This window comes from Candoia aspera, chromosome 3, assembly GCF_035149785.1.
Source record: "Candoia aspera isolate rCanAsp1 chromosome 3, rCanAsp1.hap2, whole genome shotgun sequence".
In the NCBI taxonomy this organism is placed as follows: domain Eukaryota; kingdom Metazoa; phylum Chordata; class Lepidosauria; order Squamata; family Boidae; genus Candoia; species Candoia aspera.
In genome coordinates, this window is record NC_086155.1 from 170444126 (window position 1) to 170456971 (window position 12846).

Here is a 12846-nt window from a genome sequence, read left to right on the forward strand (position 1 = left end):
AGGGAAATCTCTTTAGGGAAAGGGAATAATCATTGTTCAGTGTTAGAACATACAGAAACTTTCAGTCTCAGTATTAAATTAAAACAATCAGTTAACAGATAATGGAAAAGACTGACCACTGGAAAAGTATTGATAGTCACAGCAGTTTATCCTTCCTTAACCCAATGTCCCTCACATCTTCAGAATTCCCAGTAAGCATAGCCAGGGTTTCAGTTGAGTATGTCTCAAAGTCTTCAAACACTTGTAGCATCCTGAAAAGGAGTGGGTGGCAAGGTGTTAAATATGCCTCCAGAATATCTTAAAGAACTGGAAACTGGTTTGATAGACTTAGTTATTGTAATGATTGCCCAGTCCAAATACTCAGACTCACAAGAGGTTGCTAAATGAAATCTGATTTATTAGGAAACTTGTGACAAGTACAGAGAAAGCTGAGAATGACAGAAAGCGCACCAAATACAAACTAAAAACCCTCGCTGCGAACGTAACCCCTCCTCCTGACTAGCAGCCTCAACACCACCCAACCCAGGTGCTGTTAACCGTCATCCCTTCTAGCCTGGGAAAGCAACCTTGAACACATGAGATAACCCAAATACATTCCGAGCTTGCAGCCAAGAGATAAGCATTCTAATTGCAAGAACTGTCCTCCCTTCAAAGATGAAACACGTATCAGCTTAATGACATGCGAACCGTTACGATGTACTAAGCACATTGAAACGGCGAACATGACAGTTATATTCTTTTATATGTCATATTATATATATATATATATATATATATATATAGTTATGTAGTTATATAGTTATATAGTTATATATATAGTTATATGTCATGTTCTGGAGGGAAATAAACAAGGTACCAATATTTTGGATACTTAAACTCCTAGCTATACAAAAATTGCTATTTTGCAGGAACAAATTGATTATTAGAAGGAGTAGCATGATGTACAAATATAATAAGAGAAACAGTAAACAGAGTTAATGACAAAATATTTTAGAATTAATTTCATTTACATTTTTCTTTTTAAATTGTTAGCTCCATGGAGAAGTCCCTTGAGTAGATAAACTGAATAAAGATATGAGGTGATAGCATAACATTTCTGAAGGCAGTGACCGAGTATCAGTTAATGATCAGTCTTCCTACACTGTTATGCTACTTTAACATCTAAACTGTACCAATTTTATTTTCATTTGAGCCTGTCTAAGCCAAATCACCTTCTCTACCAAACTGATAGCAAGCACTGTTAAAAAGGGTTCACCATGCATAAACTGCAGGAGATCTGTAGGTCAGGTAATATTGTCACAGACATTGCTTTTCTCTGGAAGGGGAAAAATTATGGGGACACAATGCATACTCCAAAATAATTCCATTTAGAAAAAAAGCCACTGGAAGCTTATGTTTTATAATATCTGAGTTTATTTACAAATATATAGGTCAAAAACATGTCTGGAAGATAACAAGTCCAATTACTAACATCAGGTCTCCAAAGAGGCATCCAGAAATATACTCTCTTACAAAGCCCAACTTCAGTTTTCACTGAAACTAGCTTTAGATCATCTCTTTTCAAACAATTATCTTTCATTCAGCTAAAATGTCTGCTGAAGCCCAATCTAAAGGCTATCAGCACAGTCCTCCACATCAGGGCTGTACAACTTGTAGATGGAAAAGGGCCACATTGATAAATTAAAAATTAATGCATTAAATAGTTTAAAAATAATAGCCATCTGCAAAGGAATAGCTGGCATGCTAATAGCTCACATGATCAACTGTTTGGTGGCCAGTGGAGCAGCAACAGAGCTGGTGGCATCAGTGAGGCCTGGAGGTGTAGGAGGCACTCAGCAGCATGTCTTTGTGGTAGTGGTGGCAGGTCCTTCCTGGTGGTGGTAAATTTATTGAGTTTTTAAGAAAAACACCAGGGGCCAAACATGGCTGGTAGGCCACATGCAGGCCATATCTTGTTCAAGCCTGTTCTACATGCTACTCCAGACTTTCCATCAAACTGCATAGGATTTACTTAAATACAAACAAGATTTTCTAAAATTTCCTTCCATTCAAAATAAATCACCACAAACTTCCTTTGTTAAAAATTCCTGATGAGATACTGCTTCAAGATATCTCACATAGATTGCCTGATTCATAAAACCCCAATAGTGAAATTCTTTACCATTAAATAGATATTGACAGGTCCACTTCAATACATATTGCATGGAGGCACAGCACAAATAGCACCTTGTTCAATATATATATTAATTTTTTTTCCAAAAACTTCTTCGATTTATATAGCTGCCCATCTCACAACCGCGACTCTGGGTGGCTTGCAGTGTCTAAAAACAATACAATAGTGCAATGTAAAATAAACAGCAGCCAAGGAGTCAAACCAGTCTAAACCAATAACACAGGTAGGTCTTGATTAGTGTGGTTAATGAATCCCACGAAATGGTCGCATTATTTGAATTTACACTATTCAAAGTGATATTTCTATGGAAAATATGGTAATTGGTTCTAAGTTGTCAGAAATAAGCAATGAAAATTTTTAAACATAAATGTTTACATGTATATTAATGAAAATTACAGTAAAAGATGAAAATAATATAAATTTATGGTTAACGAAGTCACACAGTAGTTATAGACAGCAAAATAAAAAAAAACCCTACCATAGATTCAGGCATGCTATCATCTCATCCTATTTTAGCACTGCTATGATCACATTCATCTTGTTCAATTACATCAAATTTTTGTTCTAATGTATAACAAGCCTTTTCTTTTTAAAACTTGTACTGTTTTCCTCTGACAGAATCTTCCTTTTCTCCATTTTGCACACATGAAGATGGGCAGTGTCTAAAACCCCAACTGCAACTATGCATATGCTATCCTGGCATTAACTGAATTTGGGGTCTCATTAAATGCAACCTCGTATCAAATTACAATTGACACTAAATCGAATATTGCATTATTCAAACTTGCACTAATTACGGCCTACCTGTAACCACATCACAGTCTCTTACTAACACTCCAACCTGGGAGTACATCCATGTCTTAACAGCCTTGTTAAAAGCCACTCAAGTTATTTTTGCATGCAGATGAAAAATCACACAATACTTTATTCTTTCCTTGTCAGAAAAAGTTTAATACTGAATTAAAAATTAATTTTGATACCTTTTATGATTCTCAGAGTCATAATTAACAGTGTGTTACCTCGCTCTGCCTAATCATAACATCTGTTCCATTTATTCCTTTTTCTTTTCTTTATGAAATCAAATCTTTCCATTAAAGCATGACAGATGCTTCCAGGAATTTGCTGGTGCTTCTTAATTAATGACTGGAGTGCAATTTTGGTCTGAAAATGAAATTAAAGAAAAAGGAAGAAATAATAAAACATTTCATTATCACTGTTCTATTGGCAATGAAGATTCACTAGAAGAACAAACGATACATTTATGAAGACTACATCCTGGTACCGGTAGTCTCAAATCCAAGTACTGTCTAGGCTCAATCCTTGGTTCTGAGTCCCCACAAGATTTGCACGAAGGGAGGTTGTTAGGCAGAAGTATTGCTGCCATTTAACTTTTTTATTCTCATAGGAAAGTACAGAGGTCAGGAATATCTTGAGAAATGACGTGGGTTTCCATTCTCCCTCCCATTCCCAGGCCTTCTCATCACTACATAAGGTCTATCAGATTATTGCTCTTTATGCAACAACCAAAGGCACAGATTTACAGAAAAGTAAATGTGCTCCATTTCCCAAGTGGTGTTCTGCATGTACAAATCATCATACTCATTTAAAAAAAGAGTAGCTCCAAATAGCTAAAGAACTTAAAACACTGGCAGAAAACAGCTAAAACAGGCTCAAAAATGTCTTTTATTCAATTATACAGTATTTCAACCACACTGAATAATCGTTTTAAAAGCTAAAACCATACAATATAATCTGCAGTAGCTTTAGCTATTTCAATTGTTTCAAAAGATCATGGATGAATAGAGTACCTTAAGGCTGTAAATTTGATTTTAGAAGTTATTAAATAGATACTTTTAGAATTACATGGAATATACTTGATTTAATACATTTCTAGGCCTTCTAAATTTGTAATGAGCTGCAGAGGCAGATAGGCTGGCTTCCGTGTAACATGTTTTGTGTTTCTTTTTAAAACATTCTCTACAGTTCACCAAAATAATGTAGATTTATCAAAAAAAAACACCCAATTTTTGTATCATGATTTCTTAATATGGATTTGCTTGCTGAAATATGCTTACTTCAGTGATTTTGAATAATCACTTTGAAAACAGTTAAGTGCCTTGCTTGGTGAAACTTCTTAACTAACTGTCATTGCAAGAAACAGCTACCTAGATAGCCTCTCAGACTTAACTAGAGATCTACCTTGGAAGCATGCTCTTTTACCTACTACTGCCACAGAGTTTTTTTTCTGGTAGATATTCTTCAAAACTATTATTTATGACTCTTTCGGACACACATTAACTAGGAGTATTTCAACACAAAGCCTTTTATTATGCAGCCACTGTATCTCCCTCACTGAATGCTATAATTAATGTATAATTATACATGTGTATGTGTGTATTAATATATATAATATAATAATAATATATAATGCTATATAGAGCCAGTTCGGTCTAGTGGTTAAGGTGCTGGGCTAGAAACCAGGAGACTGTGAGTTCTAGTCCTGCCTTAGGCATGAAAGCTGACTGGGTGACCTTGGGCCAGTCACTCTCTCTCAGCCCAACTCACCTCACAGGATTGCTGTTATGGGGAAAATAGGAGGAGGAAGGAGTATTTGGTATGTTCACCGCCTTGTGTTATTTATTAAAAATAATAAAGACGGGATATAAATTAAATTAAATTAAATTAAATAAATAAGGGATTAAGATACACTGGGTTTCACCTCCATTGCTTCCTCTAGGACAAAGAAGCATTTACCTAACAAGGAGGTAGCAACAGAATAACTACAATTGTGTTCATGTACTTCAATAATGTATCACTAATTTTGGGACTTCTAGGAGAGGTACGGCGAACTGAATTTCATGGAGCCGATGACTGCAGCAAAGACCAAGGTAACAATGAGTAGACTAGTTCCTTGGCACCTCTCCAGGTGAGAAAAGATCGGGAGATTGCCTACATGGCTACTCCTTGCAAGGAGACCGCAGGACAGCAGTTTTCTGTGCATTTGAGTGCCAAGAGATGACGGGATCAGCCGTCTTGTTTGCAACCATTGTGGAGCCTTTAAAGTACACTAAGTTCACAAATCTCACTTTCTAATCACTTTCAGAAATTGCCTATTAACCATCTGAAAGTTATTAGAGACTTCTGGAACAAAAAGTTTGTAAAGTCTCCATCGGGTGAGTTTATCTTCAACTCTGAACAAACGAAAAATTAATTCTTTAAGCTTAAGAACTTAAAGAATTTGAAATAAACAGCAAAAAAGATAAATGAGATTTGATCTAAGAAAGTTATAAACAGATTAAGGGTCCAGATAAATTTGGAATATTGACTTTTACTATAAGATTAACTATAAAAATAGTATAGGAATTAACTATAAAAAATAAATAGCTTCTCATGGGAAACAAACTTATTTTGGCTATGCTGGTTATTGTAAGCCATAACAAAGATATGTGATGATTTTAGAAACTGGACACTAAAGGAAACTAAAGATTCTAAGCAGACGAAGAAAAAAAATACAAGCCTGTTTTTGATGTCATTTAGTACTGGGACTTACAAAATGGCACAAAACGTTATAACATCAGAAATATTAAAGGAGATCTTTGAAGAATAGAGCCAGAAATTAGTAACTAATATCAACACTATCAATAATGATATCTGCTTCTGTGGATAGACTATGTCTAAAAGATGTTAATGAAGGAATGACAGATGAGGAACAAATTTTATCTGACAAGACAGAGAAAGTACCGAAAGTACTACAAATGACAGGCCAAGAGAATGATTTGGAAAAGGATGCTTTACTGCATATACAAAAAAAACCCCAAAAAAACCTGGCTGCAGTTTTAAAAATTAAAAGGGAAATACAAATGATAAACCAAGAAAATGACCTGGAAAATGTTTTTTTAAAAAAAATTGGATCTACAAAAGAGGCTTGTTAAAGTCTTGCAGAAATCTGTGTGATGGGATAAAGAGAAGAAAGTTCAAATCCTACAAGAACATTTGATTGAATTAAAGATTGCTAAATGTACTGTAAAAGGAAGAAATATAGTGTTGGTTTATTTGATCAAGGTTAAAATAAGACTTGTGTGTGTGTGTGAAGTTCTGACAACACTTTATGGACTTTTTGCTGACACCAGAATTGAATAGTTGATGTTGTATGAATTTGTTTATAGGTAAGGGATGGGATATGGGATGAAGAGATATCTGTTTGTATCCCTATAGGGGGTGAAGAGTTACTAAATTTGTTTATACTTGTTGTGATGAAAGTTGGAAGTCACTTCTTTATATATTTCTTTTCTTTTTATTATATTCTTTCTTTTTCTTCTTCCCTGTACTTTGTATTCTTTTTCTCCATTCTCCTCTCTTTCTCTAAGTTTAGTTTGTATTAGTTTTTACTATTGTAATTACAGTACAAGTCTTAATAAAAATTATATTTAAAAAGTAAAGTATCATTAATTTTAATTATAACTTGTTGAAGGCACAGTAGGTTGATGCATTAATCTATAAATCATAACATTACTCTATAAATCTTGGTTTAGAATCCACAATGGCTAGAACTGACCAATCAAATCAAACGATATACAAACTCATCTAAAATATTTTAGCTGATTTCATTTGAAGCTATGTGATTGGAAGCACCCAACAATTATAAGACTAATGTATCACTAAGGTTAACTTCCATACAGTTTAGTGCTACAGTAGAATTCAGTTATTATTAGGTTTTATCCTCAGTGTTTTGAAAATATGAAAAAAATACTTTACCAGGTATAATGAGTCTTATTAAAAAGGTGCAAGACATTAAATCAATATAATCTATTCAATACTTTTGAAATTTATTTACAGGAAAGCAGAAATTGAAGATGTTTAAATTGCTAAACAAATCATACCTTTGCAGCTAATTCCACAGCAGTTATATTTGGATTATATGGAATGGGTTCTCCAATGTAAGTACGAAATTTCACTGGAAATCCACCACAAGGAGGAATGATGGGAATTCGAACATATTCATATAGCCTCCTAGCTAAAGCTATTTTAAAAGACACAAAATTAAAACTAAAACGTAATTTGAATTAGTTTAAAATATCTAAACTACATAATATTGGAATCATTGTACAGAACTATATTTTCTTCTCAGTTGCAACGTAGTCATAAACTCACAGCTATTCATTTAAATAAAAACTATGCACACCTGCACATGCACACACAAATATGGGTTTTGTGCAAGCAAAAGGTTCCTATTGAAGTTAATGGAAAAGCTCTTGTCTATTTGGGATTGTATTCCAATTATCACTCCCTTAGAGGAAGGGGGAAGTTGAACCTGGTTTAACAAAGTTCACTATTTCAACTGATGAACAAGGAATCTATCGCAGATTAACATGTGAAAGACATTGCCATGTTAGACCAAATTCTCTATTTTAAGGGTTGCATATGGGCTGGTCATTTCATGAATGGAAAGGCTCTTTATAAAAGACATTAGGATCCAGCAGAAGCCTGGGATTCGGCAAAAGAGAATTTTTACCAATTCTTTCTACATTGTTCAGCTTTGTACAATGGTTCACAGGTAACACCAGTCATCTACAGCAGTTTTTTTTTTCCAAGCAAAAGAACCACAGAGGAAAGGGGCATAGGGAAGACTGCTTCTCAGTTTCCTTCCTCAGGAAAAGCTTAATTCTTCTAAGCCTTGCTCTAGGTTAGAATTTAATGTAATGTAATGAACTTCTCTTTGTTACCATTTGAATTAGCAGATGCCCATATAGCATGCATCTATGTTTAAGTTAAAAAAACTGAAAGTATTTTACCTAAAACTTTGATTACACAGGCATTAAGCTAAGAGTAATTATGCGAATACCCTGCAAAGGAAAAAAATATCCCACTGATAGTAAAGGTAAAGGTTTCCCTTGACGTAAAGTCCAGTCGTGTCCGACTCTAGGGGGCGGTGCTCATCTCCGTTTCTAAGCTGTTAGAGCTGGCGTTGTCCGTAGACCCGTCTGTGGTCATGTGGCCGGCATGACGACACGGAACGCCGATACCTTCCCGCCGAAGCGGTACTTATTGATCTACTCACATTTGCAGGTTTTCGAACTGCTAGGTGAGCAGGAGCTGGGACTAGCAACGGGAGCTCACCCCGTCGTGCGACTTCGAACCGCCGACCTTCCGACCGGCAAGCTCAGCAGCGCAGCGGTTTAACCCGCAGCGCCACCACATCCCACTGATAGCAAGGCAAATATTTACTTATTCTAATATGATTGACTTTTTTTTTCAAAATATGCGAAACCAGTGAGGTACTTAAACTGCTATTTTGCTCAAGAATCTAACCCTTCTCTACTTGAGGATCCTGAAGCCATTAGTGGACAGCTAGGACCACTGAATGGAGCAGAGCTTAACACAGCAGAGAAGCCACGCACAGAAAAAGATTATCTAAAATAGCTTTAATGAGCACGTTAGAGAAATACAGGTTATTATCTTACACACTTAGCCCTCCTAAGCATAAAGAATCACACACTTAGACAAAGCAGGTTTAAAAGTAAAAAGAGTCTTATTGATTTTATTCTTGGTTCAGTCATCCATCTTCGGTGGAAAATGAAGATTGTTTCTTCTGTTCCCTAACTTAATGAACTCTTAGCCCTCATAGCTGCTAAGAGCTGCATGCAGAAAATGGGAAGACTCCTTCTTCAGGGCCCAAGCATGTGGCCATAATGAAGGGAGAGAGAGCAGCATGCTTGCTGCCTCCTCAGTCAGTAGAAGGAGGAAGAGAGAGAGGAAGTGGGAGTGGCAACAAACAGCTTCCTCAAACATAGAGAATTGCATCATAGGATCAACTAATCTATATGCTAATGAGGCATGCTGATTTGTTAACATCTCCAACAGATCCCACACTTGGTTTATCTATTATTTACATGAAGATTACTTTCAGACTGGAGAATCATTCAAATTTCAAAGGGACCACAAAATGAACATGAGGGAATTATCCCAAGCAAAGCAGAGGCTGCACATATGCCAGGCAGTTCTTGTCAGGGTTGAGACAAACTGTTAAAATTCTTTGGGGACGTAATAAAAAAAAAAACCACCACAATTTCATGAGCTTATAGGAAATCCCAACATCTAGCAATATCTCTTCTGTGCTTTTTCACAATTATTGTCAACTCTTAGGTTCAGCCCTGCAGCTATCTTCTCTACAGAAAGAGCCCCTTCCAGTAGCAGCAACCTCAGAGTTGGGTAAAGCTGAGATTATCTGCAAACAGACCAGTTTGCCAATGTGTGGCATTAGATTTATTGGGATCGGGGGGGGGGGATTGGGGGAAGGGTTAAGATAAAATGTATATAATTCAAGATGGGGAGTGCCAGCAGCAATTCTTCCTCCAACGCAGGGGATCATAAGCTTTTCAGTTGTTAGATTTTAGTAATTTTAATACTGAAAATGTAATTTGAAAGTTCTACAGATAACATCTGGAGGAGATGTTCGTACTCTTGTGCCTGAGGATGCTCTCTTTTCTTTAGGAAAGAAAGTGAGATCAAAGTGTGATATCCTTCACATTGAGTTACTGTTAATAAAGAACAATTGAAAAACTCAGACAAGATCATAAGAATAAGGACATTTCAGTGACAACAACAGTAAAGCAACAGTTTTCTCAGCGGTAATTTATACCTGAGAAATATCAGTATCTTTGAATTATGGGTTCGGTTACTAGGGGTAGCATACACCAGTACTATAAGAACCACTGGTCTGTCAGTCCTAGTCTAAATAAAGGTTTACTATACCCTTGCGATGATAAAAAACAAGCAGAAATTTCCTATGGACAAACTAATATAGGCTACTTCAGCAAAGGATCGTTACCTTGTCACAGTGCTGGAGCCTGAGCATCTCAATGATGCCGTGAGCTAAACCGTGAAGGGCCACCCAAGACGGGAAGGTCATGACAGAGAGGTCAGACTAAATGGAATCCCTGGAGAGGTAATGGCAACCCACCCCAGTATTCTTGCCGTGAAAACTAAATGGATCAGTACAACCAGAGATATGTTGCTATACCATCGGAAGATGAGACCCCAGGTCGGAAGATGGTCAAAATGCTACTCGGGAGGAACAGAGGATGAGTTCAACTAGCCCCAGATGTGATGATGCAGCTAGCTCAAAGCCAAAAGGACGGCTAGTGGCTGACAGTGCTGGTGGTGAATGGCGAATCCGATGTTCTAAGGATCAACACACCACTGGAACCTGGAATGTAAGATCTATAAGCCAGGGCAAATTGGATGTGGTTATTGGTGAGATGTCAAGATTAAAGATAGACATTTTGGGTGTCAGTGAACTGAAATGGACTGGAATGGGCCACTTTACATCAAATGACCACCAGATCTACTACTGTGGACAAGAGGACCACAGAAGAAATGGAGTAGCCTTCATAATTAATAGTAAAGTGGCTAAAGCAGTGCTTGGATACAATCCAAAAAACGACAGAATGATCTCAATTCGAATTCAGGGCAAGCCATCTAACATCACAGTGATCCAAATATACGCCTCAACCACAGATGATGATGAAGCTGAAGTAGAGCAGTTCTATGAGGATCTGCAGCACCTACTGGACAACACGCCTAAAAGAGATGTTATTTTCATCACAGGAGACTGGAATGCTAAGGTGGGCAGTCAAATGACACCTGGAATTACAGGTAAGCATGGCCTGGGAGAACAAAATGAAGCAGGACATAGGCTGATAGAATTTTGCCAAGACAACTCACTCTGCATAACAAACACTCTCTTCCAACAACCTAAGAGATGGCTTTATACATGGACTTCACCAGATGGACAACACCGAAAGCAGATTGACTACATCCTTTGCAGCCAAAGCTGGCGGACATTTATACAATCGGTAAAAACAAGACCTGGAGCTGACTGTAGTTCAGATCACGAACTTCTTATTGCACAATTTAGGATAAGACTAAAGAGATTAGGGAAGACCCACAGATCAGCTAGATATGAGCTCACTAATATTCCTAAGGAATATGCAGTGGAGGTGAAGAATAGATTTAAGGGACTGGACTTAGTAGATAGGGTCCCGGAAGAACTATGGACAGAAGTTCACAACATTGTTCAGGAGGCAGCAACAAAATACATCCCAAAGAAAAAGAGAACCAAGAAGGCAAAATGGCTGTCTGCTGAGACACTAGAAGTAGCCCAAGAAAGAAGAAAAGCAAAAGGCAACAGTGGTAAGGGAGATATGCCCAATTAAATGCAAAATTCCAGAGGCTAGCCAGAAGAGATAAGGAATTATTTTTAAACGAGTAATGTGCGGAAGTGGAAGAAGACAATAGAATAGGAAGGACAAGAGACCTCTTCCAGAAAACTAGAAACATCGGAGGTAAATTCCTGGCAAAAATGGGTATGATCAAAAACAAAGATGGCAAGGACCTAACAGAAGAAGAAGAGATCAAGAAAAGGTGGCAAGAATATACAGAAAACCTGTATAGGAAGGATAACAATATCGGGGATAGCTTTGATGGTGTGGTCGGTGAGCTAGAGCCAGACATCCTGAAGAGTGAGGTTGAGTGGGCCTTAAGAAGCATTGCTAATAACAAGGCAGCAGGAGACGATGGTATCCCAGCTGAATTGTTCAAAATCTTGAGAAATGATATTGTCAAGGTAATGCATGCTATATGCCAGCAAATTTGCAAAACACAAGAATGGCCATCAGATTGGAAAAAATCAACTTATATCCCCATACCAAAAAAGGGGAACACTAAAGAATGTTCAAACTATCGAACAGTGGCACTCATTTCACATGCCAGTAAGGTAATGCTCAAGATCCTGCAAGGTAGACTTCAGCAATTCATGGAGCGAGAATTGCCAGATGTACAAGCTGGGTTTAGAAAAGGCAGAGAAGCTAGGGACCAAATTGCCAATATCCGCTGGATAATGGAAAAAGCCAGGGAGTTTCAGAAAAACATCTATTTCTGTTTTATTGACTATTCTAAAGCCTTTGACTGTGTGGACCATAACAAATTGTGGCAAGTTCTTAGCGGTATGGGGATACCAAGTCATCTTGTCTGCCTCCTGAAGAATCTGTATAACGACCAAGTAGCAACAGTAAGAACAGACCACGGAACAACGGACTGGTTTAAGATTGGGAAAGGAGTACGGCAGGGTTGTATACTTTCACGCTACCTATTCAACTTGTATGCAGAACACATCATGCGACGTGCTGGACTTGAGGAATCCAAGGCTGGAGTTAAAATCGCTGGAAGAAACATTAACAATCTCAGATATGCAGATGATACCACTTTGATGGCTGAAAGCGAAGAGGAACTGAGGAGCCTTATGACGAAGGTGAAAGAAGAAAGTGCAAAAGCTGGCTTGCAGCTAAACCTCAAAAAAACCAAGATTATGGCAACCAGCTTGATTGATAACTGGCAAACAGAGGGAGAAAATGTAGAGGCAGTGAAAGACTTTGTATTTCTAGGAGCAAAGATTACTGCAGATGCTGATTGCAGTCAGGAAATCAGAAGACGTTTAATCCTTGGGAGAAGAGCAATGACAAATCTCGATAAAATAGTCAAGAGCAGAGACATCACACTGACAACAAAGGTCCATAAGGAAGGCTGAGAGAAGGAAGATAGATGCTTTGGAACTGTGGTGCTGGAGAAAAATTCTGAGAGTGCCTGGGACTGCAAGAAGATCAAACCAGTCCATA

General features: G+C 37.5%; 1 protein-coding gene across 2 annotated transcripts in view; it reads right to left on the reverse strand.

The window, feature by feature from the left end:
• Positions 1-2639: 2639 nt before the first annotated feature.
• LOC134494236 (DGAT1/2-independent enzyme synthesizing storage lipids-like) overlaps positions 2640-12846 on the reverse strand; it is a 30543-nt gene continuing 20336 nt past the window's right edge. Inside the window, exons 3-4 of one of the 2 annotated variants that reach the window (XM_063299294.1) lie at positions 7054-7193; positions 2640-3334 (exon numbers count right to left, since the gene is read on the reverse strand). In XM_063299294.1, coding sequence (XP_063155364.1) covers positions 3203-3334; positions 7054-7193 — 272 coding nt within the window. In that variant the 3' untranslated portion in view covers positions 2640-3202. The remainder of the gene's footprint in view (positions 3335-7053; positions 7194-12846) is intronic. The other variant, XM_063299292.1, reaches the window with a different exon arrangement.